Source organism: Cyprinodon variegatus, unplaced genomic scaffold (genome assembly GCF_000732505.1).
Source record: "Cyprinodon variegatus isolate N-32 unplaced genomic scaffold, C_variegatus-1.0 Scaffold266, whole genome shotgun sequence".
NCBI lineage: Eukaryota > Metazoa > Chordata > Actinopteri > Cyprinodontiformes > Cyprinodontidae > Cyprinodon > Cyprinodon variegatus.
The window spans coordinates 83,449-109,425 of NW_015150719.1; the positions used below are offsets into that span (position 1 = coordinate 83,449).

At 37.0% G+C, this 25,977-nt stretch overlaps 1 protein-coding gene across 1 annotated transcript; it reads left to right on the forward strand.

Moving 5' to 3' along the window:
• Positions 1-2,983: 2,983 nt before the first annotated feature.
• LOC107089793 (fibroblast growth factor 10-like) lies at positions 2,984-25,279 on the forward strand. Its single transcript, XM_015382763.1, has 3 exons — positions 2,984-3,777; positions 20,694-20,797; positions 24,935-25,279. The coding sequence occupies exons 1-3, from the start codon at positions 3,378-3,380 to the stop codon at positions 25,136-25,138; spliced, it is 708 nt and encodes a 235-aa protein (XP_015238249.1). The 5' UTR covers positions 2,984-3,377; the 3' UTR covers positions 25,139-25,279.
• Positions 25,280-25,977: the final 698 nt, after the last annotated feature.

Below are 25,977 nucleotides of genomic sequence, written 5' to 3' on the forward strand. Positions count from 1 at the left end.
GGTAAAAGAATCGGATTTCACCAAAAAAATAGGAATTGAGCATTAAGAACTGTAGTGTGAACCTAGCCCAAGTGTTCTTCAGAGTCAGGTTCTCTTAGAGTTCCTTCTTTAGAGTCAGGTCCTTTTTGTGCTCTTTCTTCAGAGTCAGCCCCTCTGTGTGCGCTCTCACCACAGTCAGACCTTCTTAGTGCTCCCTCACCTCTTAGTATTCTTTCTTCTCCTCAGTCAAATCCTCATAGTGACCTCTCCCCAGAGACCACTGAGCCTGCTTTGTGCCATCCAGAGACTCCTGAGCCCCATGAAGGATCCTTCTTTCAAAAAGAGCTATGTGAGAGTTTCCTATTAAGGCCCCTCTGTGGATGCTCCTCGTATCCAAGGCCCCTTTGTGGGATCCTCTTCTCAGAAGCACCTCCGTGGGCACTCCTCATCTCCAAGGCCCCTCAGTGGGCACTACTCGTCCCCAAGCCTACTCAGTGGGCGCTGTCTCCCTGTTTGCAAGGCATTTCTCCATCTGCTCCACCTCTTTGTGGGTCTCCATCTGCTTCACCTCTTTGTGGGTCTCGAGCTGCACCGCCTCTTCATGGGTCTCAACGTGCTCCACCACTTCAGGGGTCTCAAGCTACACTGCTTCCTCATGGGTCTCAACCTGCACTGCCTCTTCGTGGGTCTCAAGCTGCACCGCCTCTTCGTGGGTTCCTGTGCTGCAATCAGCAGACCCCAATGCTCCTGCTTCTCAGAAGTTAGCTTCCAAGGCTTCTGCTGCTGAGATGCTGGCCTCCTAAGCCATCCTCAAGAGGTTATCCTTTGCCACTGGCCTCCAAAGGTCCTTCGCAGCTGTCCTCTCCAGGTTCCCCTTCACCGCTGGCCTCCAGAAGTTCTCCTTGGCCACAGGCCTCCAGAAGTCCTTCACCACCGTCCTCCCCAGCTTCCCCTTTACCGCTGGCCTCCAGAGGTCCTCCTTTGCCACCAGCCTTGAAAGGTCCTCCTTCATCCCCGTCCTCCAAAGACCCTTCCAGTTGGCTTCTACAGTGAATCTAACACAACTTTGAAAGCTGTTTTTCTCTCTAAGTTCTCTAAGTTCTGCCAATATAAATGGACATTTCTTCAATTCTATTTCAATATTAAAAACCTTGATATCATTGGAAAGCTTAGATTCCATTTTTCTTGATCTATAAGTAATTCAGAAGGACCCCAGGTAGACTTCCTGGTCTTGCCATGACCTGTTAAATTTTTATACTTGTTCAAACTGCTATGGATTAAGTTGTGTGACAGTCGCAGTGTTGAAATATTTTCCAACAGAAGCCTGGACATTAAAGGCTTGGACATTAAAGACGCATTCGCTTGCATGCAGATGGGATACAAGATGTACTTTTGAAAGATCAAAAAGATCTAGTTTTCTTGAAACATTTATAAATTATTGCTAATGCTTTATTCATTTGTTGTGTTCACAGATCAAGACTTCTTCAATGCCACATAAGAAGAATAACCACTACAAACATCAACCATGTCACTCTGCTTATGAGTGTAATTATTTTAACTAAAATCTTAGAAAGAAAATTATATGTCTCTTGACTCATAGTTTTGATGCATTTGTAGAATGTTTTTTTTATTATTATTTCTGGGACTAGGAAAGAAAGAATATTTCAAATTATGGTAATGAGTAAATTATGCTTTTTATTTATGAAAGTGCATGGCATTGTCACTAATATACAGTTTTGGATCTTTTATACCTTCACTGTGTTTTTATTTAGTATGTAACTTGTTTTTTAGACCTTTACACATACCTTTGTAACAACAAAATAATTAGAAGTAAAAAAGAATTAGACTCAAAGTATCATATTAAATACCTAGGGTAATAAACTGAGAAACAAATATGTAAAAGAAAGTACTTTTTAAGTCTTTTTCATGACCTAAAAACCAAAAAAAGAAAAACTCTTTAGACAAATAACAATTTATTACTTTTAAACATTATTTTATAGTACAGAAAGCAACAGGTGCTCTATCAAAAACAGCATTTTTTAAACACCAGAATATTTCACCTTACATAGGAAGGGGGAGGGAGTGGCAATAAAGGCAGTTTCCTTTCCTTTTTTGCTGTTGGTTCCTGACCTACTCTGTCCCACTGTGGGGCTTTAGTCTGGGAAGGGGTGGAGACAAAAAAACAGGGGAGAGGGGAGGAAAGTCAAAATGAAGTGGGACAGACCCCCTTCCACCACGATTACCACCCCTATACTCCCCCACTGCACACACACACATACAAATCCACATTTACATGTGCATACGCAATCACACACACACGGTTAAGTATGTGCATGCAACAAACTCTTCAAAGCCAACTGGTTTTAATAGACATCCAATTAGGCAAAGACATCTGGGGAGCTGCTGTTGCAGATAAATAGGGTGAAAGGAAGACAAGATTCAGTCACCTCTCTGAAACTTCTGAAGATCAGGGGAAAGCACCGATGATAGAGGCAGCAGCAAGGAGAGGTGGGGGCCTAAAGAGAGAGGGAGTCACACATTTGAAGAAAGAGGAGAGGCAACACACCACTCCTGCATTCAGACTCTGAGAGGCAAGAAGAGAGGAGAGACCGGGAGCTTAGCTCACTGACAGACGCATAACAAGAGAGGGAGAAAGACGAGACCCAGGAGGACTTGGTTACAATCTCAAGTAACTTCAAAACGAGCCCAAACAAAAAACACAGAAACAAAGGAGGAAAAGGAGTCAAGAAAAAGTCTGGATTTGGACAAAAAACTTGCCTTCATTTCTTGGAATTTTTTTTCTGGACATTTAAAGAGAAGCAACTTAGATCTTTTTTTTGTGGTTTTATTTATTACAAGAAAACTTTTCTGTTTAATCTCTTCCGCCTCCCTGCAGCACTGAACTTGAGGATATAAATGGACTTATTTTGTGAGGAAGGTTATAACAGATGATGAAATATATATATGTATTAATAAAGTCATAGTTTTGATCTATAAGGATTGGGAGAAGAAAGAACAAAGGGGAAAAAAAGCAAAAACTCTGCAGCAAAGTGTTTTTAGATACGGATATTAACATTTTGAGAGAAACAGTCAGCAAAGGGAAACAGCAACTGATTCAGCTGCAGCATCACCAGCAGTTACTTCATCTTTCAAGCAGCAGGACCTGTATAACTGTTGCTAAAAGCCCTGCTTTGACCCACTGCCATCAGACTGTTCTCACAACAGTTGTTCCACAGGTTTCAACACCTACGGTCCCAGTGAGATTGTGGGTTCCCAGACAGAGGAGTTCTAGTTGGTGGGTCAGGGGGGGGTTCTCCCACTCTCTTTCCCTCTCCCTGCACCCAGCTCAGCATGCCCCAGCCCCTGAACACATCCACAGCTCTCCCAGCTCCACTACCATGTGTAGATGGACAGTGACACAAGGTGCACAGGTCGCCTGGTTCTCCTCCTTTCCCTGCAGCAGACCTCCATCACGCTTCCTGCCTGTGAACTTTCTTCTTCTGCTCCTCTTGCTTGGACCCGCTGCTTCATCAACAGATTCTGAAAAGAGCCATGCACCAGAGGGGACTCTTAAGCCACCTTGCTGGGCGCTCCTGCGCGCATCCTCTGCAAGGTTGCCACGGGCGACTAACTTGTCGCTGTCATCTGCAACAGTTGTCGGGCGACATGTGCGAAGCAGCTACAAGCATCTACAAGGTGATGTGCGCAGGAGAAAGCTGTTCTCCTATCAGAAATTCTTCCTTCGCATCGGCAAGGATGGACACGTCAATGGCACCAAAAGAGAGGATGATCCATACAGTAAGTTAATATTATGATCTTTCTGGTGTTATGTTTTAAGCTTTCACAAGGTAAACAAAATAATAGTTTCTGTCAGTACTACTTCCGGGTAATTTATGAATAGATTTCTGTAAGAAGTCTTTAAGCACATAACTCCTACTTTTTTATATTGCTGGTAACCTAAAACGCAGCCCTCTTCTATTAAAAAGTTTTATCTAGAGAGAAGGAGGTTTCATTTTTTTCTTTTTTGGAGTGAGTGTGCACATTAAAACAGGTGATCGGCCAAAATAACTCATAACAGCACTACATGCCTCCAGCCCTTTTGCCATGTGGAAGAGGCAGAGCCTATTTGTCTTGCTACAAAGAGCTTGGGAAAATAAAGCTGGACAAAAAAAAAATAGAAGAAGGGAAGAAGAAAAAAAGAAGAAACTAAAACAAGTAAGCCAAGGAGATAAAGACAAAAAAAAAGAGTAGACAATTCACTGGAATCAATTATATATCGCCCAGAGAAAGTTCTTTGTCTTTGAGGGAAATATCTAAAACAGCTATTACCAAACCCCAAGAGGAGAATGACAAGTCCACTTACTTCTTGTTGCTATTGTGTTCCAGCTCTAACAGTCTTGGGCATATGCTAAGTTTGAGGTTTTCCTGACTTAGATGTAAATTCATCTATGCCTTTTTCTTAATTTTTTTAATTTTCCCGGCTATGAAATATGATTTAACCTTTAATTATCCCGAGACAGGTCACTGAGAACACATGATTATTTGTCAGTGCTACTAAACTTCACATTTGCACAGCTGTCCTTCTTCACACTTGCTCCAAAGTTTGTCTTGCACTGCCAAAATACTTCTCTGCCATTTTATCTGGAGGTTGTGGGAATTTATAACGGATAAATGGTGTCCAATCTGCACAACGACAAACCTAATTACTTTGAAACTTCAACTTGCAAGGCTTATCACAATTCGTTATGCCTGATCGAGAGCAGAAAATCAGCTGTTATCATTCTGTCCTCCAAAACTTTTATCTTGTAGTTAAACACATCTGGAAGTTCTCCAAGACTCCCAGAGATTTCTGGCCTCTGAATAGCTCGGACTAACTCCACGGCCTCAGGGCACACTGAAGGCAGTTGTTCAGAAAGAATAGGACATTGCTCTTAGACATACCTGCCCGATTTCCCTCCCAAGTTCACTAATTGTAGCGGACATATAATAACCATGGATAGTTTGTTTTTTTATTTCTATTCTACTAAATATGGTCTTTCTGCATTATGTATTACTTATATTTCTTAATCTGAGATGGCATTTTGAGTCTGTGTGTCAGTGGGAGTTATTCTAATTGGTGATAACTTATCAAAATTCTGTGGCTGATTTCCAGTCTCAACCTTTTCTGTCTTTAACAAGATTAATACAAAAAGTTCTGTACATGCATTATATCAGGAGAAGATACATCATGCTGCTGTGGGAGAGATTAGTCACACTATAAGAGAGTTTGACAAATCTGTTCAAAATTACACATTTAGGAGTGCTATCATACTGTTTTTAATGTTTAACATTAGCAGTTAGCATAGCTGGCAGGGCTTAAAATAACTAAATCTTCTGTTTACACATATTCCATTAAAAATTTAGATCAATATCTTACATTCTTTTATTTACCTATTATTATATCTGGGTTTTCTCATGATTGCACGATAAACATTGCAGTGATACAGTAATTATCTGACTTTGAGTCCTCTGAAAAAACGTCCAAGAAGAATAATTTGAGGACAGTTGGCTATGATCTTTACGTACAAGGAAGTTCATAGCGAGCTGGGTACCAATCGGGGCTGCTGAAACAGCCTATTTCTCTGTGCATCTCTCATTGTAGGGCCTTTATCTCGCTTACATATTCATGCATATGTCAGAGGTTGCCATACATCTACTTTTGGAGAGTTTTTATCTTGTGCTGGGTGTATACACACACAAACACATGCACACACACATACAGCTAAGCACAGAGAGGCCACTCTTGCACATGGCCTCCATATGGCAAAGCCCACTTTTATTAGGGCCAGTGTGAATATGTGTGTGCGTGTCTGTGTGTGCCACTCAGACACCAAGTTTTTGCCAGACATGGTTGAAGGAATTTCAATTAGCGTCTCTTGTTCCCTCCCCTTGCCTGCAGTGCTCTCTGACACACACGTGCACATGGGCGGTTTTACACACAGGGAGCTCAACCATTAGCTCTTTAAAGCCTAGACCATGAAATAATTGACAGACAATTCTTTTTTTTATTATTATTAGAGTTGTCATTGAACTTTCTGACAAAATTTTTATAAATTAAATTAGATCATTCATTTGCATCAATTAGGATACATTATGCATTTATTTATAAACTTTTATATCTTTTTTGTTCAGTACATGTGCCTGATTGTGTAAATCAGGTTTTTTTAAGAATAAAAAAATCACATTGAGGATTTAGAGGTCTCAAAAACTCATGTATCAAATGTGATACTCTAGGCTTTAAAGGGTTAAACCACAAAGTGTCACTAACCATAATAGAATTAACTCCCTGCATTAGAGAGCCTGCATCAGAGAATCAATCAGTCTGAAAGGCTGTCGCAGTTTATCATTCTGGCAAAATGGTAAGAGTAATTTGGTGGCAGAAAATCACATGCAAGTCTTCATTCTTGTGGATTCAGTCAAGTTTTTCTTCATTGGAAAGGTCTGCATATAAAGCAATCTGAATACTCCTTGTACTTTTTTACATGAGCTTTGAACAAATTGCACCCCTGAAAGTAAAGCAAACAGAGTGTAACTTAATTCTGCTTCTATGTGTTTGAACATAAATGTGGTTTTTCACTTTCCATGTTTCATGTTATTCACATGACCTCTCCTTCTTAGAAGTTTGCAAACCAACAGATTTTGACCACAGTTCTTTTTTTGTTTTTACATTTCAGATCATAACATTGTTCAAGTACACGGTGATGATTTTATAAGCTTATAGAAACCAAGCAACTGCTGCATACTGCATGAGAAAAAAACTCCTAGTATGATGTAGTTTTCTGAAGGGTATTCACCAGATACAAGTGGCTTATCTGTATTGATCCAGATTAGAGGAAGAGTCTTTAAGACACATTTTAGATTAATCAATCTTTTATTCTATTTTTATCATAAAAATAATTACAGTAGAGCTTCATGTTTTTTTCTGTATTGATGGAGGGGCTAAATGCACTGGTTTTTTACAGGTCCCCACTCCCCACCCAAGGAGACATGGCTTGGGGGGCACCATTAGCGCGCCAAAAAAAAGTCAGTTGCAGTTAGTTGCAGTCTAAGCATGCTTAATTGTCTATCTAATCAATGGAGAGAAGTGCCCACGGCAATATGTCAGTAGTCAAGTCAAATATGCCTTTGCACTCCGGCTGGTTAATGTTGCTAATATGGGTGAATTATCCACAGCATCCAAGTCTGTTTTCAATTAAAGGGCTAGTTTATGTTTTTAGTATTGAATCAGGTATGTATTTGGTTATTACTAGCTTGAATCTTCACAGGTATATGTTGATTCATATATGAAATTGATTTAGGAAATGATTAGTTGAATACTAAAAAGTTACTGTTTTTATCAAAATGCTGTTTGTTGGGAAAGCAGAGTCAAAGATATGCAGCAGAAGGGCTTATCCAGGGAGGCCTTCATGAAAAAAGTACTCTCTTCCACATGATTAAAAAATGAGACAGGCTGATCAAATTCATTGAACACATTTCTAAATTGAGCACATGTTCACGACATTGAAACAGCTTTTTATGGAAGCTGGCTTGCTATACGTCACTGGATCATATCAGGGATGATGAAGACATTTAACAGTGGTTGGGACTCCCTTATGCAGTCAAGCCATTCTGAACTTATCAACTTAGTTGCATTGAAGCACATAATTCAGGGTTAGTAAGGATAATGTGAAATGTGTTCTTTGCCGCTTACATGTTTTTTTGTTTACCCTCATTTGCTCCGTGCTCATCTATCCATCTCACCTCATAAGGCACTAGGAATGAGGCACTCTGGTCTCCATTTGGATGTCTTTAGGGCACGTCAGGATGTGATTAGCATTGATCCTGGCCCTGACCAAAAGGCAACAAAACTGTCCTTGTTCTCCTTTCTCTCTGTTGTGTACATTTCATTCACAGACAAACAGATAGAGCAATAAAACAGTTTATGGGCTTTTGAAGTTTGACCACAGTTTGACTTCACTGCAGCCACTCTGACAGTAAATATTTCCTCAACTGATTTGCACATGATAATGTGCATTCATTGGCATATTCCTTTTGAGTTGTAACTTTTTCAACCAGTGGTTTTTATGTTTTTGAAGTTTCACAATGCCAGTGAAACTGTTTCATGCATAAAAGACTAAAATTGAATTAAAATAGTTAAATAATATTTCATATAACATTGCTGCATAGTCAAAGATGCATTTTCGTGTGAATTTTGTATGCAAAGTTCCATTGTATTCATGATGCTCTTTGTTCAGTAAAGATCTCTAACCAACCTCTAAAGGTGTTCAGAGTACAACTAGGATTTTACTAAGATAAAATTACATATAAAGTGATTCCATGTTCTAAACAGTAGACTTTTCAGGGCAAAGGGCTGGACGAGTTACAATTTTTTTTTTTTATTGAAATATGTTTCATTTACTGCTCGCCTGCAACACAAAATTGAGTCAAAAAAAAAAAAACATGAATAAATAATTTTGTCATTGTATTTGAGAAAATGCATTTAAAGGTCCTTTAAAACCTGATGATCAAATGTTATAAAACTTGTCCAAAAGCAAGTTTCAAGCAGAACAAAATCTGTATTAAGATCTACACATGATTGCTTTTATTACATATCCTTACTATCCTTGAACTATCCTCAGTCTTCCTCTATGATTGAATGTCTCTTATTTTGCATTCTCGCTCTTGGTGCTGCGTCTCTTCTCCGAGGAGCATGTTTAGGGTTCTCATGGGAAAAGGTAACAGTGCGGCCCATAAAAGAGAGTTATGAGGTGGTGCTGGATGCACTGAGGGTTCGTGTCAGCATTGCTTTTCATTTAAGATTACTTTGACATCTTCATGGACTCTTCTTTGCAAAGTCCTTTGCAAGAATCCCTACAACCACTTATTCATTAAATGTTGAAGTGAGTACTCTTATAGCTTCTAGAGCCTCATTTAAAATCAACGGTAATGTTCACTCAGCAAACATGAAAAAGTATACTGTGCCCAATCATGCTAATATTTACATATGGGAGAGTCAAGTTGGAAACAAATTAATGAAAACATACTCAAATTACCCCCCGCCCCCCCAAAAAAATAAAAGATCTGATAAATCACCTATTTTACATATATTTTTTTTCTGTATGCTTTAAACCTATAACACTAGTTCAAATGTTTGTGTGTTTTTGCAGCTTTCTTGATGTTTGTTTAGTATCTAAAGCGCGGCAGGAATCTGGTTCAAATCAAGACATTTATCCAGTATGATTTCTTTTGTTTGTTGAGTAAACACATTTGATGTCCTGCTAAAAGTCTACATAACGCTGACTCTCTTACATAAGCGCCATGTTTCAAATCATTTGAAGACGCTCAATAAGTTTCATTATATGCTGTTTCGCAACAAACACTCTGGAATAGATTAAAACAAAGATATGCAGAGTTCATTAGTCTTTGTCAGTTTGAGCTCATAATATTTTACTTCTTTAATAGTTTGTTCGCTTTTTATCTCATATGTGTTATAGCATCCATTTCTAAAAAGGTATAATTGGATATTAACAACCTTTCTTACAGAAACTCTGGTTTTTAAGCTTTGGTTGGATCCTGCAGCTTCTTTACAAGCCATACCATCTCTGTAAATTCCCTTCTTCCTCTGCCCTGTTTAGGGGGTCTCATTCCTTCACAAACACAGGAGTGAGCGAGATCACCCAGAGGTCAAGAGGTGTGAGTGCCCTTTAACCTCATTACTGCCCATAGAGGGTCATTTTCAGAGCACAGAATGGCTGACACAACATCCAGAAAATCCTTCCAATAAACAATTCCAATCTAGATTATCCAAATTGAAACTGGAAACACTATATAAAATTAAAATTGTTACCTCAGAAGAGAGCCAATAATGGGAAGAGGGCCAATAGTGTATTAATTTGGCTTTGGTATCTGATCCATTTATTGACTACCACTTGTCTGAGGGGTTCCTAAGGCACATATAGTCCTTCCAATGAATTCTGGGTGTACTCTGGGATTTCCCCCAGTTGAAGAAACACAGGAAATCTTGCAATACAGGAATCTAAGTAATCAGTCAATTCCCATAAAATTTCTAAATCCTGTCAGCTATAGAGGAATTGCAGTTTGCCAGCGTAAATGAACTCCCCAGTCTATGTATAAGTGTGAGTACTGCCACCCTTAAATCGACTTAAGCCACATGTTTCCAGGTGTTTTCCATTTGGATTGCGCACAGCCTCTTACGACAACAATAGGAGGTCAGACTATATAGCAATTATTAAATCATGACCATTGCTTTTTGAAGATCCAAGCAATGCACAAATATGTGTGAATACTTAAATTTCCCTAAGAGAGTTATTGGAATCCATATGCTGATTCTCACTACCCTAATTCTGCCTAAGACAATGGAATAAATATTGGCTTCATGTGTCACAAAAATTAAAGGCAGGTATAAGAAGGGCACATCAGTAGCTGGAAAGTATCCTGGATTTCAATAACTTTCGATTGTAGGAGAGGAAGCAACTGAAGCATATGTGCAAAGTATCTCATTTTGGAAATCCCAATATCATCCATGACTTTATCAGATTACCTTGGTCTATCATTTCGAATTACATAGAAACCCTCCTTGCTCATTTTCCAACTGTTCGTTTTAGTCTGGATTGGTGGCTAATATGCAGGATGAGATCTAAAAAATTGCCACCACTGAAGCTAAAAATCTGTCCTGGCCTTGGTTGCATAAAATAACAAATCCAAATTGATTTTTACTCACTTCCATTAATCTGTAAAAATAAAAAAAAAGGTTTGCTATTCAGAAGATTTTCGTTATTGAATTTTCACTGCAATTACACAATACATCATAACTTTATTCAATATTCTTGAAACATATATATATATTTAAAAATCTTGGTACTTATAATCATGTGTTCATTAGCATTTAGCCATTAACTAGTGCGGTTTGAAGGAAAGGTCAGAAACGTCAAAACTAGTTTGTTTCGCAAGTTCTATTAGATGAAAAAAGTAATTAGTTGTCCCTAGGAGGTTCTTTGTAAAATATTTTTTATTAATATAGAGATTTTTATATGAAGTTTTATTTGAACTTCCTAGAAAACTGCTTCCCTAAGCTAATAGTTGTCTTCCATGTTCTATTAGCTTTGTTGTATTAGCAGATTTGGGATTTTTTGTGTGTTGTTTTGCTTATTTTGCTTATATATGAAAATGATTGTTCTAAAATTAAATGAAATGCTTAATTTTCACCTCATTTTAATCCAAAAAAACTTGTGTGCAACACATTGAAGCTGAGTCAAGATGGTAGGAGAGGGATTTCTACTCTCAAAAGGAGAGCTTGTCTTGCAAGGAGTCAAACAGAAAAATTGCAGACTGTCTTATTCTTCGGTCACTGTTTACATATTTTCTGTCATCAGTGCATGACATTTCAACATTATTTCATTTGATTGTCGATTAGTCTGTCAGCTACAACAAGTCAGCAATAGGAGCCAGATTTATGCATGCACTCCTACCACAACCAGCAACACTCCACCCAGTAGTTTATAAAGTCTTTTAGCAGCAAATCACATTTCTAAAATATCATCATTAGCTTTCTCAAACTTTGAAAACTATTTTTTCAACAATAACCTATTTTATCCAGTGAGGTAGAGTTAATCCAAACATACATTCCCTGAGACTAGAAGACAGAAAAGAAGGAGATACTGTAATTTGAAGCCAGTTCTCTAACTTCTTTGAAGTGACATTATAAAATCATGTAAATCAAGTCTATGTTAGGCTGTATTTTAGACTTATCCTGTAACATTAAAACAATGTCTGAAGAGCTGTTTGTTGCTGTCTAAATATCAAATTGTTGCTATGTGCTCCTCGGCGCAAACAGCAAGGGGAAAGTTGTTTGCAAATGCAGTATCTGTCCTGTCAGCGACACTCATCTCTGTGGTTTGACATTGCTTCATTTTGGAAAAGTTGAAGCCAGAGCCACTTCAATGCCGAGACCAATGCAACTAAAAAGTAAATACACAGAAAATGACTTTTTAACAAATGGAAAAGCTTTATTCTGTGGTGTCTGACAGAGTTCTGGGACTCTTCCAGAGGTTGTAACCTGGTTTTAGGAGTCAGCATTAGCAACACACACCAAAAGTAACAAAAAGCTATATTCTAGTTTTATAAAACAATTTATAAGTAGATGTTCAGCTCTAAATTTCCCATTTGGTCTAATTTTATAAATAATACAATATTAAACATTTTTTTTCCCCCACAAACTTGAAGATACATCAATACAATGGGAACTATATGACTCCTTTTTTTTTTTTTTTTTTTTTGGTGCAAATCCATTAGAGAGTTTCTTTTAATAACTTATATGTACTCAATACATAAACTAGAGTAAAAATCAAGATTAGGTTTTACCAAATGCTGAAGCACATGGCTATTGTGACAGAATAAAACAGACTCCCATTATCTTTAAGTAGATTATGTTTATATACCAAGCATTGAATTGAACACCCTTCACCACCATCTAGTGGTCAGAGTATATCCAATTTATACAAATTTCTCTAAAATGCATTCTCCTGTATATCCCTAAACATAAAATAGTTTGTGTTCCATATTCAACTTATTGATCTTTACAGCAAAGACACAACATTTTTCATTGTATAGCTGTACTATTTGATTCAAGGACTTGCATAATAATGTTTCATGAAGCTTTAAGCCAATTATTGTTTTTAAATTTAGAGCGATTTCAACTCAAGCTGATAACAATTTTGTTGAGAAGGGGAGGCAGGAGGCAGCGCACCAACTACAACCTGCCTGTATTGAACATGCTCTAAGACCAGAGAAGGAAACCCTTTCTGTCAAAGCAAAGGCTTGGTTATAAATGCAACTGGTATAAAAAAAAACACACAAAAAAAACCAGGTAATTTAGGTGCTTAAGTGGACTCTGTTTTGTTAATTCTATAGCCGTTTACTTATTTTTTGGTGGCTGCTCTGACTGGAAACGCAATGCATCAGTTGTCCATACTTGTTTCAAGCAGAAAAACCATTGCACTGCCTTCTATCTCCATTTCCTATTTAAATAATCACCAGCGTCTCTTTGAACAACATGCCAGTGCAAACATGGCACCCTTCAAAAAATCATGAACACCATTCACATTTACAGCAATGACAATTTTGAGCTTGAAGTTGGTTTGTTCTGGGATCCTTTCAGAAAAGCTGCTTCAGAAGCAAATATGTATTGGTGTCATTAAACCTGAAAGCGGACACTGAACAATCACATTGGTGTGAGCATGGTTCCAGTAAATAAGCCAAAATCATGGTCATTAAAGCATTCGGAGCCTTTCACTTAAATATGCAGTAGAGAAAATGACCCCAACCGCCAAATACATGCTTTGTGTTGCTGGTTCTCTAAATTTCTCGTCATTAAACACCAGCACACACACACCTTCTGTTTTTTTAGTTATGGGGATATTTCATTGACTTACATTTATTTGATATGGCCTATCCCAGACCCTAACCCTAACTGTTATCAACATATACCTAGCCCTTACCTGAACTGAATTCACACTTTAGTCCTTAACCGAGCCCAGGTTCACACGCAGACAGAGCTTGAAGGTAGCTTTAATTAGATTCATCAAAGGTAGAGCTGAATCCAGAAAGGCATCTGGAAGGTCTGGCTATTTGAGCGAGGTAGATTGGAATTTCAGCAAATGACCCTGTGTTTGAGGGTGTGCATGCATATGTGTGTGTATGAATTGACATTAACAATAAGAAAGAAAGAATATGATATAGTTGTACAAACTAGATAATATTTGACCTAAAAGCAAAACTGAAAATTGGTCGACGACAGCTGTAAGCATATCTGCAACAACTGAAAGCTGAAGGATTTTTTTTCCTCCCCTCCTCTCTTGCATTACACAGCAATCCGTGCACAAACCTGTCAAAACAACAGTTGGGCAACATCACCCTGGCAGCTGAACAGTAAATGAAAAATGTGTGAAATGCAGGCGACTGTCGCAGCACTTTTCCTGAAAACATAACTTCTGTCAATCTGTGCCTGCAAGTCTGTTTGGAGAGAAACCAATGGATTTGGTGCTGTATCATGTTACAAAGTCAACTGTGTGAGAGAGAGGAATCACGGTTTCTCAGGTGGTTGGGGTTTATGCTTCCCTTAATCATATAACCATTAACATCACAAAGAATTTGTTTTGGTTTCCTCACGCTCTTAAATGCGTGTGACACAACTTGGTAAAGTTGGCTCAAGTTGCACAGATCTGAAAGAAGAGTATAAAACGTAACACTGCCCTACACAGTACTTCAAAAGTTCTGAAATAAAAGTTTTTTATTTAATTGATTGGTAATATTGAAACACCAAGAGCACCTTAACAGAAGGATGTCAGCTCATAAAGGAAAACATCTTTCTAGACATAGTTATGATAGCTAATGCAATGAGAGAATTTGCAGTAGATATATAGTTTATTATTGAAAAAATAGGATAAAATACAGCTTATGAATATCACAGAAAACAAATTAAGGACCTCTGAAGTTTTTGTTTATAGCAAGATGTTGCCCATATTGACAATCAGCCAGGGGCTCTTTGTTTTCTCAGCTCAGTCAAGCCCGCTAAGCTTAGCAGGCTTTGATGTGGCTCCTGAGCTCAGGATGACACTGATGTCAACCACATCAGTCTAAACCAATACCTCTGTGTTCCTTAAAGCGCAAAATATACAATGGCTTCCGCTACGAGCAAGGGTCTTCACCAAGTAATCTGCGCTGCCGGGGGATGTTTTTTCTTTCTCTTTGAGTTCATAAAGAGCTGGAAACATTCAACTTAGCTCCTATAACCCTGTTAAAAGCCTGGGTGGCCTTGAGTGCTGTCACTGCCACAGGGACTATTTGCTTTTTTGTATTCCTCTGTGATTTTTCTTTCCTTTATTTGCTATTTTAGTACGTTCCAGACAGAATAAAAGAGAAACTGTCTTATATATCTTCAATTCCTTTTTTTAACACATCGGTATGATCCTTACCTGCAAATTAAAATATAATACCTTATTATCTTTTTGTTAGATCTAATGGACAGTGATGTTGCAGTGAAGCAAAGACATCGCCAATTAGAGGTGTTTCTAAAAGAAAAGGTGCCTAAATTGTTAGTGAATTCTAAAATGCCCCTAAATATTATATTTACATTTTCTATACATTATTTGTTTAGTTTCTTTAAATGTGAAATTTAAGAACATTTTACATTTTTCCTGTTAATAGAGGCTCTTCACACCAACTGCTTGTCAAGTGATGATATTTCAAAATACACAGCAAGACCTTTTCGGGCATTAGATCTACTCACAGCTGGTCTGCATGTCAAGGTCACAGAGTGAACAACCTCTTCATAATCTTCAAAAACGCCCCTGAATAAACAGTGGAAACATTTTCACAACCTCCCTTAACCTTTAGGTTCAGTTGGAGTCTCAGTGACTGCGTCTCCAAATGGGGCCAACCAGGGGTCGGTGAGAGGTTTATGTACGTGCGGTTTATTCTGTCTGTATCTGTATACCTTGTTCTTGCATCCAAATTTAGCAGAAATCATGTTGTTTCCATGTGATTTTTGAGCAATGATTGTTTAATGCATATGAACTGTAAATGAACATTGGAGGTCACCTTGGGTATTAAATTAATATGGATCATACAAAATCCTGCATTAACATTTAATAAGCCCCAAGTTATGCAGTACTTTTGCCAAAAACAGATTTCCTGTGCTAAAAAATATTCTGTGGCTTTGTGCCATATGTAGACCCAAGGCTATAACTTTGCCAACCTTTAATCAGCCAAAGGACAATAAAAAATCTTTCTCTTTGATTTAAGAATTATTTTGTGAAAATAATAATAAGAATTTGGAACTTGACACTAGTAACATGGTATATATTGTTTTATGACTACTTTAGGACCTCTGGTTTTAAATTAACTTTAGATCTGCAAAAACAAAGGAGTTTATCAATTGTTCACTGGAAACACAGCACTGTGTAAAAAAGTTTTAAAAAAAGTTTGCATATGACAAGACTGAACAGCAGACACAAGTATTAGAATTGAGATGATGTAATAACTCTAGCCATGGCAGAAATAAGGAAGGTTAATAATATAATGGACTTTACCATATATTCTGTAAAAGCCTGTAACTTGATCTAATGCATACAGTATTTCTCACTGGCTGAGCTCTGGTCTTGTTGTGCTGAGACAGTTAGCTCCAAAATAAATTTATATTTCTCACTAATAATGGTGCCTTCACAATTTTGAAAAATATAGAAAGATAACACCATCTGCCTAATTTATCCAAATTGCCCGAAATACATTTTCCCCTCTTTTGCTCTTTTCTAATGGTTCAAACTATAAGAATAGTATGTTCCTTCAGTTATAGCAGTTTTGAAATGATAACTGTGTCAATGCCCAACATACCAATTCAACTGTTTCCTTTGGCATTATTTTAACATTTCTAGGAGTAATCCTTCTCTTGCATCGGTTTAGCATTTTTAAGCCCGGGATTATTCTTTGTTTGAAGCCTGTTGGTCTTTTCTTTTATTTATTTATTTGTGCTGCCGGAGCTACAATTTACTACAATTTACTGTAAAGCTTTTGACTGCCATCCCTAAGATCCTTGGCAACTACAGTAAGTGCAGTTCTGTAATCCTTGGTCAGTACATTGATTCCCACCACCATTTATGTTGGACTGTATTCCACTGCACAACTCCCAAAAATATTACAATAAATGATGAAGTTAAAGGAAAGGTGTTTGCATGGTTGCCTGACTTGATTTAAGTTTAGCTGAGGCCCTTTTTGAGCTGAAATTTCTCTGGTTGCTCCAGTTTCCTTACCCTCCTCAAAGACACAAAAGTTAGGTTAGATTTGGTGTTGACTTAACAATGGATGGATGATGTACTGAAGGTGATTCCCATCTCTCACAATATTAAATCCTTAACAGGCTTCAGAATTACATGACCCTAAAAAAAAAAAAAAAAAAAAAGCTGGAGAACCACAGAATACATGCAGTGATATATCACGTCACACTTTCTTAGACAGTGCAGTTGTTTTCCACATCTGTCCCTCTCGTTCTGTTCAAATTTTTCAACTGAGCTAAAATCTTAGGTGAAATTTTAATTATAGAGATTGAAGAACGTTATTAGTAGCATGGAAGACAATAAAAGATGAAGATGCATGAAAACCTTCAAGTATGAAGCAATGATTTTATGACAAGACCCAGGTATTAATGCAGGGTTGCAGGGGAAGTCACTGGCGAAGGTGGATGGTCATTTCATCAAAGGGGCAAAAGATTTTAACACAGGACAATCAACCATGCTCACCTATACACACTCTTATTTAATGGGAATTTGGAGGGACAGTATATTTAACATGCCTGTTTCGTTCCCCAGAGGAACATGTAGCATCTATGCTTTAATGGGAAGAACATTAATGCATGGATGGGTTGGAAGGAGTCATTGCAGATTTAAGATTTTATTTTAATTCTCACTATAGTCCTGGAAAATATAAGAGGTTAAACCAGAAACATGTTTAAATTATTCCAATTTATAGCTCTGTCAGGGTTATAGTTAGGGATTAACAGGGAAAGTTTATCCAGCTTGCTTTTATGAAATTTATATTTATATAGACAGCTTTTTGACCATCCTAGTTTGTTAAAAACACTGACAACTGGGTAGGTGAAAAACTTTAACATATGGAATTTACGTAAACAATCCACCATTAGTACTTTTAGTACTGCACCATTATTTTCCTTCTTTTTTTTTCAACTTTAAAACAAAACATAGACTCACTCTGTGATATTCTGTAAGCTTACAGAGGAAAAAAAAACAAAACAATTCTAGTTCTGAAATTGTCTAATTCCATAAGATTATTAGCTGAAATATGTGTACATGTACATGACAGTGGATTTGTCGAGGAAAACCAATGTGATGTTTGATCTTAATCTGCCTTTCTCTGAATCCTTAAACTGAGTCGCCGCAATCTAAGCTTTTTGTTGCAGTCTGGAGATTTAACTCACATGCTTCTGGTTTATGGTAAAGAGACTATAAAAAAAGAACCCTGTGCTTTTGGTTTTCTGACAAACCACATCAAACAGGAGGAGGGAAAAGGGTTTGAACAGGTGCAGAATCTTTGCGCGAGCACAGACAGATCTTATTTTGTATGGATCACAGCTCAGAAATGTCAGCTGTGGAGCAGCGAGATGGAACATTTTGAACCTGATAGATCAGTGTTGTGTTGCGGAGCATGTCTGGGTGAGTAATGAACTTAACTTTAGTGTGGCAGCATTATATACTGAGAGCCACGGAAAATCTTGGAGTTGGGTTACGCAATGATTCTTTTTTTTCTACCTAAACAGGAACTGTGGGGACATTAAACATTTTCACATCATGCTCATAAAAAATTGAAAATATGGTGAATACCGATATAAGATTAAATCAACTTGCTCAAAAGCATTTCCAAACAAAACCTGTGAAAGAATATAATAAAAGTGCACAAAACCTATCTTGAAAGTAAGCAACCGATCCTTATAGTGCTATAATGAATGTGAAATGTATTCTGAGGGCAATTCAAAAAGAACATAAACCTGAAATTATTTTTTTCCTTTTGATGTTTTGGCTGTTAATTGTTCTGTAGATTGATTTTCTAGGTTTCCTGTTCTGCTTAAACACCAAATAAAAGATGAGGTTAGGGCAGCAGGGAGATATCTAGTATAAGAACAAGAAAAAAAAAAAACATTTATATTGTGTTCACATAGCTTCTACCTAATCAGCAGAAAATATGAGACCAATCACAAGGTTATGTCTGTCTCTATGCTTTTTTCCAAACATATTTGGAGTTTAGAGGTACTCTGAAGGTGCAATTTAGTTTGGTTTCCACCTAATGCCGCAACTAGGCTCAATTTCCTTCTTGTCCTGTTTGCTAATCTTCTCAAAACCCTGTTAGTTTTATGGCTTGATCTAGCGACTTAAGGACGACAGAAAAAAAAAGCCACTGACCACAGTGTAAACCAGTAATTGGTTCACCTTGAAAGCCGATATGGCCGCCTTGACCTCTTGCCAGTCAGGCAGTCAGAAAGCTTCTCTCAGTCTTGTCCGTATGCCTGTTGGCTTGCTTTTGCTCCCATGGTCAGAAAAGCAAACATTGCAAATATGTAAAGTAGAAAAAAAATTCCTGGCCGACAGTTTACTTGCAGCTCAAGCAGTACATGAGCAAAAAGCAAGTGGGAAAAAGGGAGAGAGGCACATCTGAAGTTTCAATGAAACTGGAAAATGAAGACAAGACTAGGATATTCATGTGAGGAAGAAATTTGGATTAATAATCATAATGTGTATTTGAGTTAAGAAATGATAACAACCAATCTTTGTAAACTTAAAATAATCCACCTTTATACCTCCTTGCATAACCAGGATGTCTGAAAATCTTTTTAAGTTACACTAACAGTAGTTATTGGAGGACAGAGAAAAATCCAAGACCATAGTGTTTGTTACATGCTGTGACATTCATGAAACCTGTTCATTCAAATGTTATGCTCAGAGCTTTGCTTACTGCCTGACCTGTAGAATCAAGACATCACAATAGTAGAGCATGTCTGACAATAGGAAGTAGACTAAAAGATCTAACCTTGATCTACAGGTATAGAACTTGAAGACGAGATTACAAAGCAAATTGTATATTGTTGGGGTTTGGTAAGAGATTCAAAGCCATTTATAACTAGAGAGGCACTTTGAGAGGCAGATTTTCCCCCATATTGTGACTTAAACCTATAGCTAATACTAGCACATGATCTGGATCATTACAATTTTTTATGTATTGTTCTTTGACACGAAGCATACCTCTGGTAAACATTTTGTTAAGATCCATTCATAACTTTAGAAGTTATCCTGTACAAAGACAGACAAACACACACAAAAGCTCTCCTAAAAACATTACCTCCTTGGCAGGGGTAATTATTTGAAGGAGTAGAGGTAGGGGTAGGGATTCCCCAAAGTTGCCACCCTACCAAAACTACTCCAATAGGGTATGCAGAGCAAAGCAGGCCACACTTGTCTTGGTCAAGGTCGGTGTTTATTGGTAGGAGAGAAGCAGAGCAAAAATGGTATTATAGGGAGAATTAAAAAAAAAAATCCAAGACCTTTGGGAAAAAAATCTGTGGACTCGCAAGACAAAACTTTATCATTTTGGAAGAGTTGCTTTTTTTAAATGAACAATATCTTGACAGTAATGTGTGTTGTGATGTTTTTCTGATGCTGTGCTTTTTTTTTAGGATCCGAATAACTTGATATAATCCTGCATTTTGTTCTAAATCATTCATAGCAGTTTTAGCCACCAACCGTAGCCCAGGTAGTTATTAGGCTTAGAAAGAAATTACCTTTTCACGTTGTATGTTTTGTTTGTTGCATTACATTTGTCCCTTAGTGAATGAGACTGTGTTTTTTATATTTACTAATCTAATCTTTGTCTCGGATTAAACATGTGACAGTATAACCCCTTGGAAATACATCACAAAGACTGTTTTTGCAGCTCTGTATTGGTAAAATCCTATTGTCATTTCCATGAACATTTCCGCTATCTTAACAATGGTGCCAGAGTTTTTAGAATTAGTATTTGATACAAAATACAAAGAGTATGATAGCTGATGTCATTAAAATGCAATGTAGATTTTTAAATCCTGCTATTTCATTCCAGCCATTTTATGTCTTTACTAGGTATTTTGGAGATCAAATCAGTGGACGTTGGAGTGGTGGCCATCAGGGGCCTCAGCAGCAACCACTACCTGGCAATCGGAAAGAATGGAACTCTGTATGGAGCTGTAAGTACTTACTGTTATGCTTTTGCCCTAGCTATATACACAGGTTGCCTTTTAGCATTTGTAAAACTTTTAATTTATTTGAAGAATTTAATTTCTGTTAAGGTTAATTTGGAAACTGTTTGACGACGGTGTCTTCTTCGAGTATAAATTAAGGTGTGAATCGGTATTCTCAATCAAGTTCTGTTATTAAAAGGATCTGGCTTTTGCTATGATTTTAAGATAATAACATAGAAATTTTATAAATGTGTTTCCTGATCCATTTTCATACCTTTGTTTTTAGCATTCCCAAAGGGTTAACAAAAATGGAATCAAAAGAGGATAAATACAGTTTTTTAGGCTATCAGTTCCTACCAAAAGAATTTTACTTTTTTCTTCATTTAAATTCAGACAATCCCTGGAAAACCAACATTTTAGATCAGTAAGGCAACTAAGAAAATTATTTACAAGGTTGGCAATAACATAAAGTTGTGTACTATTGGATTCACAATTATAAGAGCTTTCATTGTGTCTATGACAGAGTAAATGATATCACTCTAAAAAATATAAATTAAAAAGTAGAAGACCCACAATAGATCCTTGTGGAACACCGTAAGCAACATTAACATTATCAGATTAAAATTTCCCAAAAGAAACAGATAACATTCTATCAGTAAATAAGTAGACAACAAATTAAAAAAAGGAACCATTGAGACTTTTTATAGCATTGAAGGCACTGAAGGATTTTAGAATGGCCAACAGCTTCTGTGCTGTGGTTGGTTCTAAACCCCAACTAGACTCATGCGAACTTCCCTTTTATCAAATTACACAAACCATTATAGTTTTGGCTAAAATATATTTGAATGATCAATTATAAATATATACATCAAACCTTTGCAATATATTAAGGGACTGAATGAAATACTTAAAATGGACTACTGACTGTTGGAACCAGTTTGTCTGTGTCAACTCTCCTGTCTCTGCTCTCCATTCAGAAAAAAGGAAACATAATCCAGCAGGTTTTTTATCCAGCTTCAGTCCCTTGAGGAGAGAAGCCCTTGTTTCATCTGTTTTCTCCCTCTTTATCCTATTTTCTCAATCTCATTCTGTTCCTCTCCTTCCTTTACTTTGAAAGACCCGTTTTTCAGCGTGTCTTTCTGGAGCTGCAGCACAGATGAAATGACATACGGTGTCGGTGAAAGAGAAAAAAAAAAGAAAAAAGAGATTTTGTTGCACGACCTGAAACTGAATTCCCATGACGTATTCTGCCCGATGCAACACAAGCCAACGTTGGCGGTTGGCTGGTGAGGGGCGGGCATTGGATTACACTTGATTGCTTTGCACAGTGACTTCTTTATACGGTAGTAATCAATTGAAATCATTGTTTGATTACATCTCCAGACAAAATATCAAAAACTGTCATGATTAAAAAGTTTGATAAGGAATTTATCAATGATCAACTGCACAGCATGTTGACAAAAAGTTTTTTCCTTTTTCAGAAGATACATTTTTATACTATTTAGATCTGGTCTAGGTATTTTAAAATTGATATATTGCTGTTATATTAATCTGATTTAATTTAAAGATAGACTAAGTCCCACACACACAAAGTTTAAATGCTACACAGTGTCTGGTAAATATTCTCCTTTCGCTATGAGAACATTCAGTTTTGTTTCTGGAACCAATTTGAACAGCTGTGGCCAGATTCAAGACTGTGAGCATGGGTGTGCGTGTGTGTATGGATTGTGGGGGGGTGGGGGCAAGAAAATTTTTTCTTCTGAGTATCAACTGCATCCAGTTAACTGCCTACTTAAGTGACGTTAGCCTTGAGCACAACGGCAGCTTCCAGTAAACTGACAAAGAACGCTCCCTCAGATCTTTTCTCTCCTTGTGTACCAGTCATTGCATTAGTATTGTAAAACTCAGACATCGTGTCACAATGCTCTGTACCTGCAGCAGGCTTTAACCTCCGAAATGTCATGCTTTACAAGATCCTCTTTTCTGAGCTTCATCCAAAATAAGATCCCATTTTGATGTTTTACTGCTGGCCTTAATTACACATGGGAATAGTCCTTAAGCAATGGCTTACAGTTTGTTGATTTGTGTTGTCAGAAGAAGTGAAGGAGGAAGATGTCTTTACGGTGCTGTACAGAGCCAGATAAAAAGAGAAAACCGTTTCAACATACTGCATGAGTTGCAGTCTATAAAAGGAAAGTAGAGACTTAAAGAGCAGCAGTCTTTAGAGCTACAATGAAGGAAGGTTCGCAAAAGCAATTGACATTACTCCTTAAAGTTATTATGATGGTGAAAGATTAAAATGAAAGGTTATGATTGGCTCTAGGGGGGCTGTATTAAAGAAAACATAATTTCCTCTAATTTTAAATTGACACCTGTTAAAAGGTTGGAACAGATGTACCTTACCTGTAGGAAACTCTATTAGCATATTTACTTAGTTGACTCCAGAGTCCTTAATTGAAGCTAATGGTAAGTCCAAGAGAGGTTAAGATCTAAGTGAACAACTACAGTCTAAGAACAACTCAAAACAAAACAAGAAAAACATCTTGGTGATTTATATCAATATAGCTTTTATGAACCTTTAAAACATTGTCATGTTAGCATTGGTTAATTACAGAAACCTTTGATCGGAGGTCAGAGGAGGTGTGCAAAAAGCTGTCTCTTTGTGGTAATATTTTCTCAAAAGGTTCACAAAGGTGCATTGAATATCTTTAAGTCGTTTGTGGGGGATTTTAACTTTAGGTTAAAAGTATGTGCTTTTAAATGTCTTTTTAAACACGGACAATGTCCCATTAAAGATAATTTATTATATAAATTTATTATATAGATGTTATCTTCGTTATCTTTTATGTGCCATGTACCATTAAGGAGTTCCACAGTATATTGTACCTACAAGAAAGAAGAAATACACCAATCAGAAGCCCAGGTCTCAGTAGAATAAATGAATCAGTTGCAGAGGGATTTAATCTAACTAAATAATCATTACTATGCTTTAAATAAGTGCAGAGTTTTTGAATTTTATGTTCCACGTAAATGTTAAAGCTCTACAAGGAAAGTTTAATATCAGAACAATAATTGTATGAAAAATTAAGTTTTTAAACAAAGATTCATGTATTCGCCATAATAACTGGTTGCGCCACACTTTGGCACAATAAGTACCGCAGCGAGTTTGGAAACAACTGATAATGAGTCTTCTACATTGCTATGGAAAGATTTTATGCCTGCATGTTTCTGATTTATTTCAGCCACACTGGTGGGTTTTTTCAAGCATGCACGGTCAGTTTAGTGTCACACTACAGCTCTGATCTCCAACGGATTTAAGTCTAGATTTAATTTCGTTGGGTTTGATCTTATAAACCGTACAGAAATGGGTTTGATTAGTTTTATAGGGATTTTTTGTGACCATGATAATTTGTCATGTTTTCTTGTAGTAAGTTTGGTAGTAACCCGCCCTTGGGAAGCTTATTCCACTATTGCTTGTTCTTTTATTTGTGGATATTGGTTCTCAGTGTGGTTCATTGAAGTTACAAAGGCCTTAAGAATGGCTCTGTAGCCTTTATATATGTATAAATGTCAAATACTTGTTGTTATCAATTCTTTGCACTCTTTAAATCAGGGCATGAAGTGTTGCTTTTTTGCTAATTTTTTTTCAATAAAAATGTGTTAGTCACAGATAATTCATGATAATAGAAATATTCTTTTACTTAAAAAGTTAACATTATTATCAAAAAAATATCTGTGCAACAAAAACAAAAACAATCTTTACGGCACAAATACTTCACAGCACAGTTGTTCAAGGAGACTAAAGCATTTCGGTTTATTACCGGACAACAAAGAGAAGCTGTAATTATGTAATCTTTGAGGTTTTTTGCATGGAATTTGGCTCTAACAATCATCTTGTAAAACTGGATTAATCTTCTGCCAGTAGAATGCCTCAGATATGTCTGTGTACAACCACACATCGTTCTGAGTGAACACATCACTCACTCATCTGTCTCTGTGTCAAGCAAAAGGCCGCTTGGAGCCACTAGCAGCGCTTAGAGATGCTGCTCTTTCCAGAGTAGAGAAGACAGTACAAACATTAAACATGATTTATAACCTTTGATACTCAGTCTTGTTTCATTTTTACATGTTTCCTGTCCACAGAGGGAGTTTGGTCCTGATTGTCGTCTAGTTGAGCGCATCGAGGAAAACAAGTACAACACCTACGCTTCTGCTGAGTGGAGGACCAAAAAAAACAAGAACATGTTTGTAGGACTGAATGCCAAAGGAAAACCAATGAAGGGAAAGAAAACACGGAGGAAAAACACATCAACTCACTTCTTGCCCATGGTGGTGCCACCACGATGATGGGATGTATCAGAAAACTGCAGGACGTTTATGATGGCGACATCGGACAGATCTGATCATGGTCTGTAAAATGCACTGAGGGAAGCAAAATTAAACTTATAGAGAGTGGACTTCTTGTTTGGACAAGGACGATTCTATTTTTAAAAAGATATATATCAGTATACATGTATATATTATTTTTGGTTCTAAGTTATAAAGTACACTGGCACAATGATTACAAAAGAAACAAACAATTGTGCCAAAATGCGATTAAAATATTCACATGCAAAACTTTCATGCATTTCTGGAGTGCATGAAAAAGAGATAAAGGTACTGTTAGAAACCTGACCAAGAAATTTAAAAAGAGGAAATAGGTTGTTCATGACACCACCAATGGATATCTAACGGTAACATGTCTCTTTCTGCAGATTTATTTATTTTATGTTATATTTAACAGAGATAAAGAATAGAAGACATATTCTTCTCTTTTTACCTACCATTTATGTTTCTCTTTTTAAGCTACTAATCATCTTAACCTGTATAAATAAAAAGAATATATTTGTCTTTAACTTTTTGAGTTCAATATTTGAATTTGACACAAAAAACACAACTTAAACACTGGCTATAAAGAAAGACTATGCAATTAAGGGTTTACAATTTTGTGAAATGTTTTTCACGTGATAAAACGCTGATAAAATAACTGCCTCTATGTGACTGAAGGTTCAGTTCTCAGTCTATCTTGACACAAAATTTTCAGCCATATCAGTGGTTTCTAGCTATCATAGCTGAAGCTGTGGGCTAACACTGTATATCCCTCCCTTTTGTCCAATGATTATTACCTTTGTTTTTATTCAGTTGGA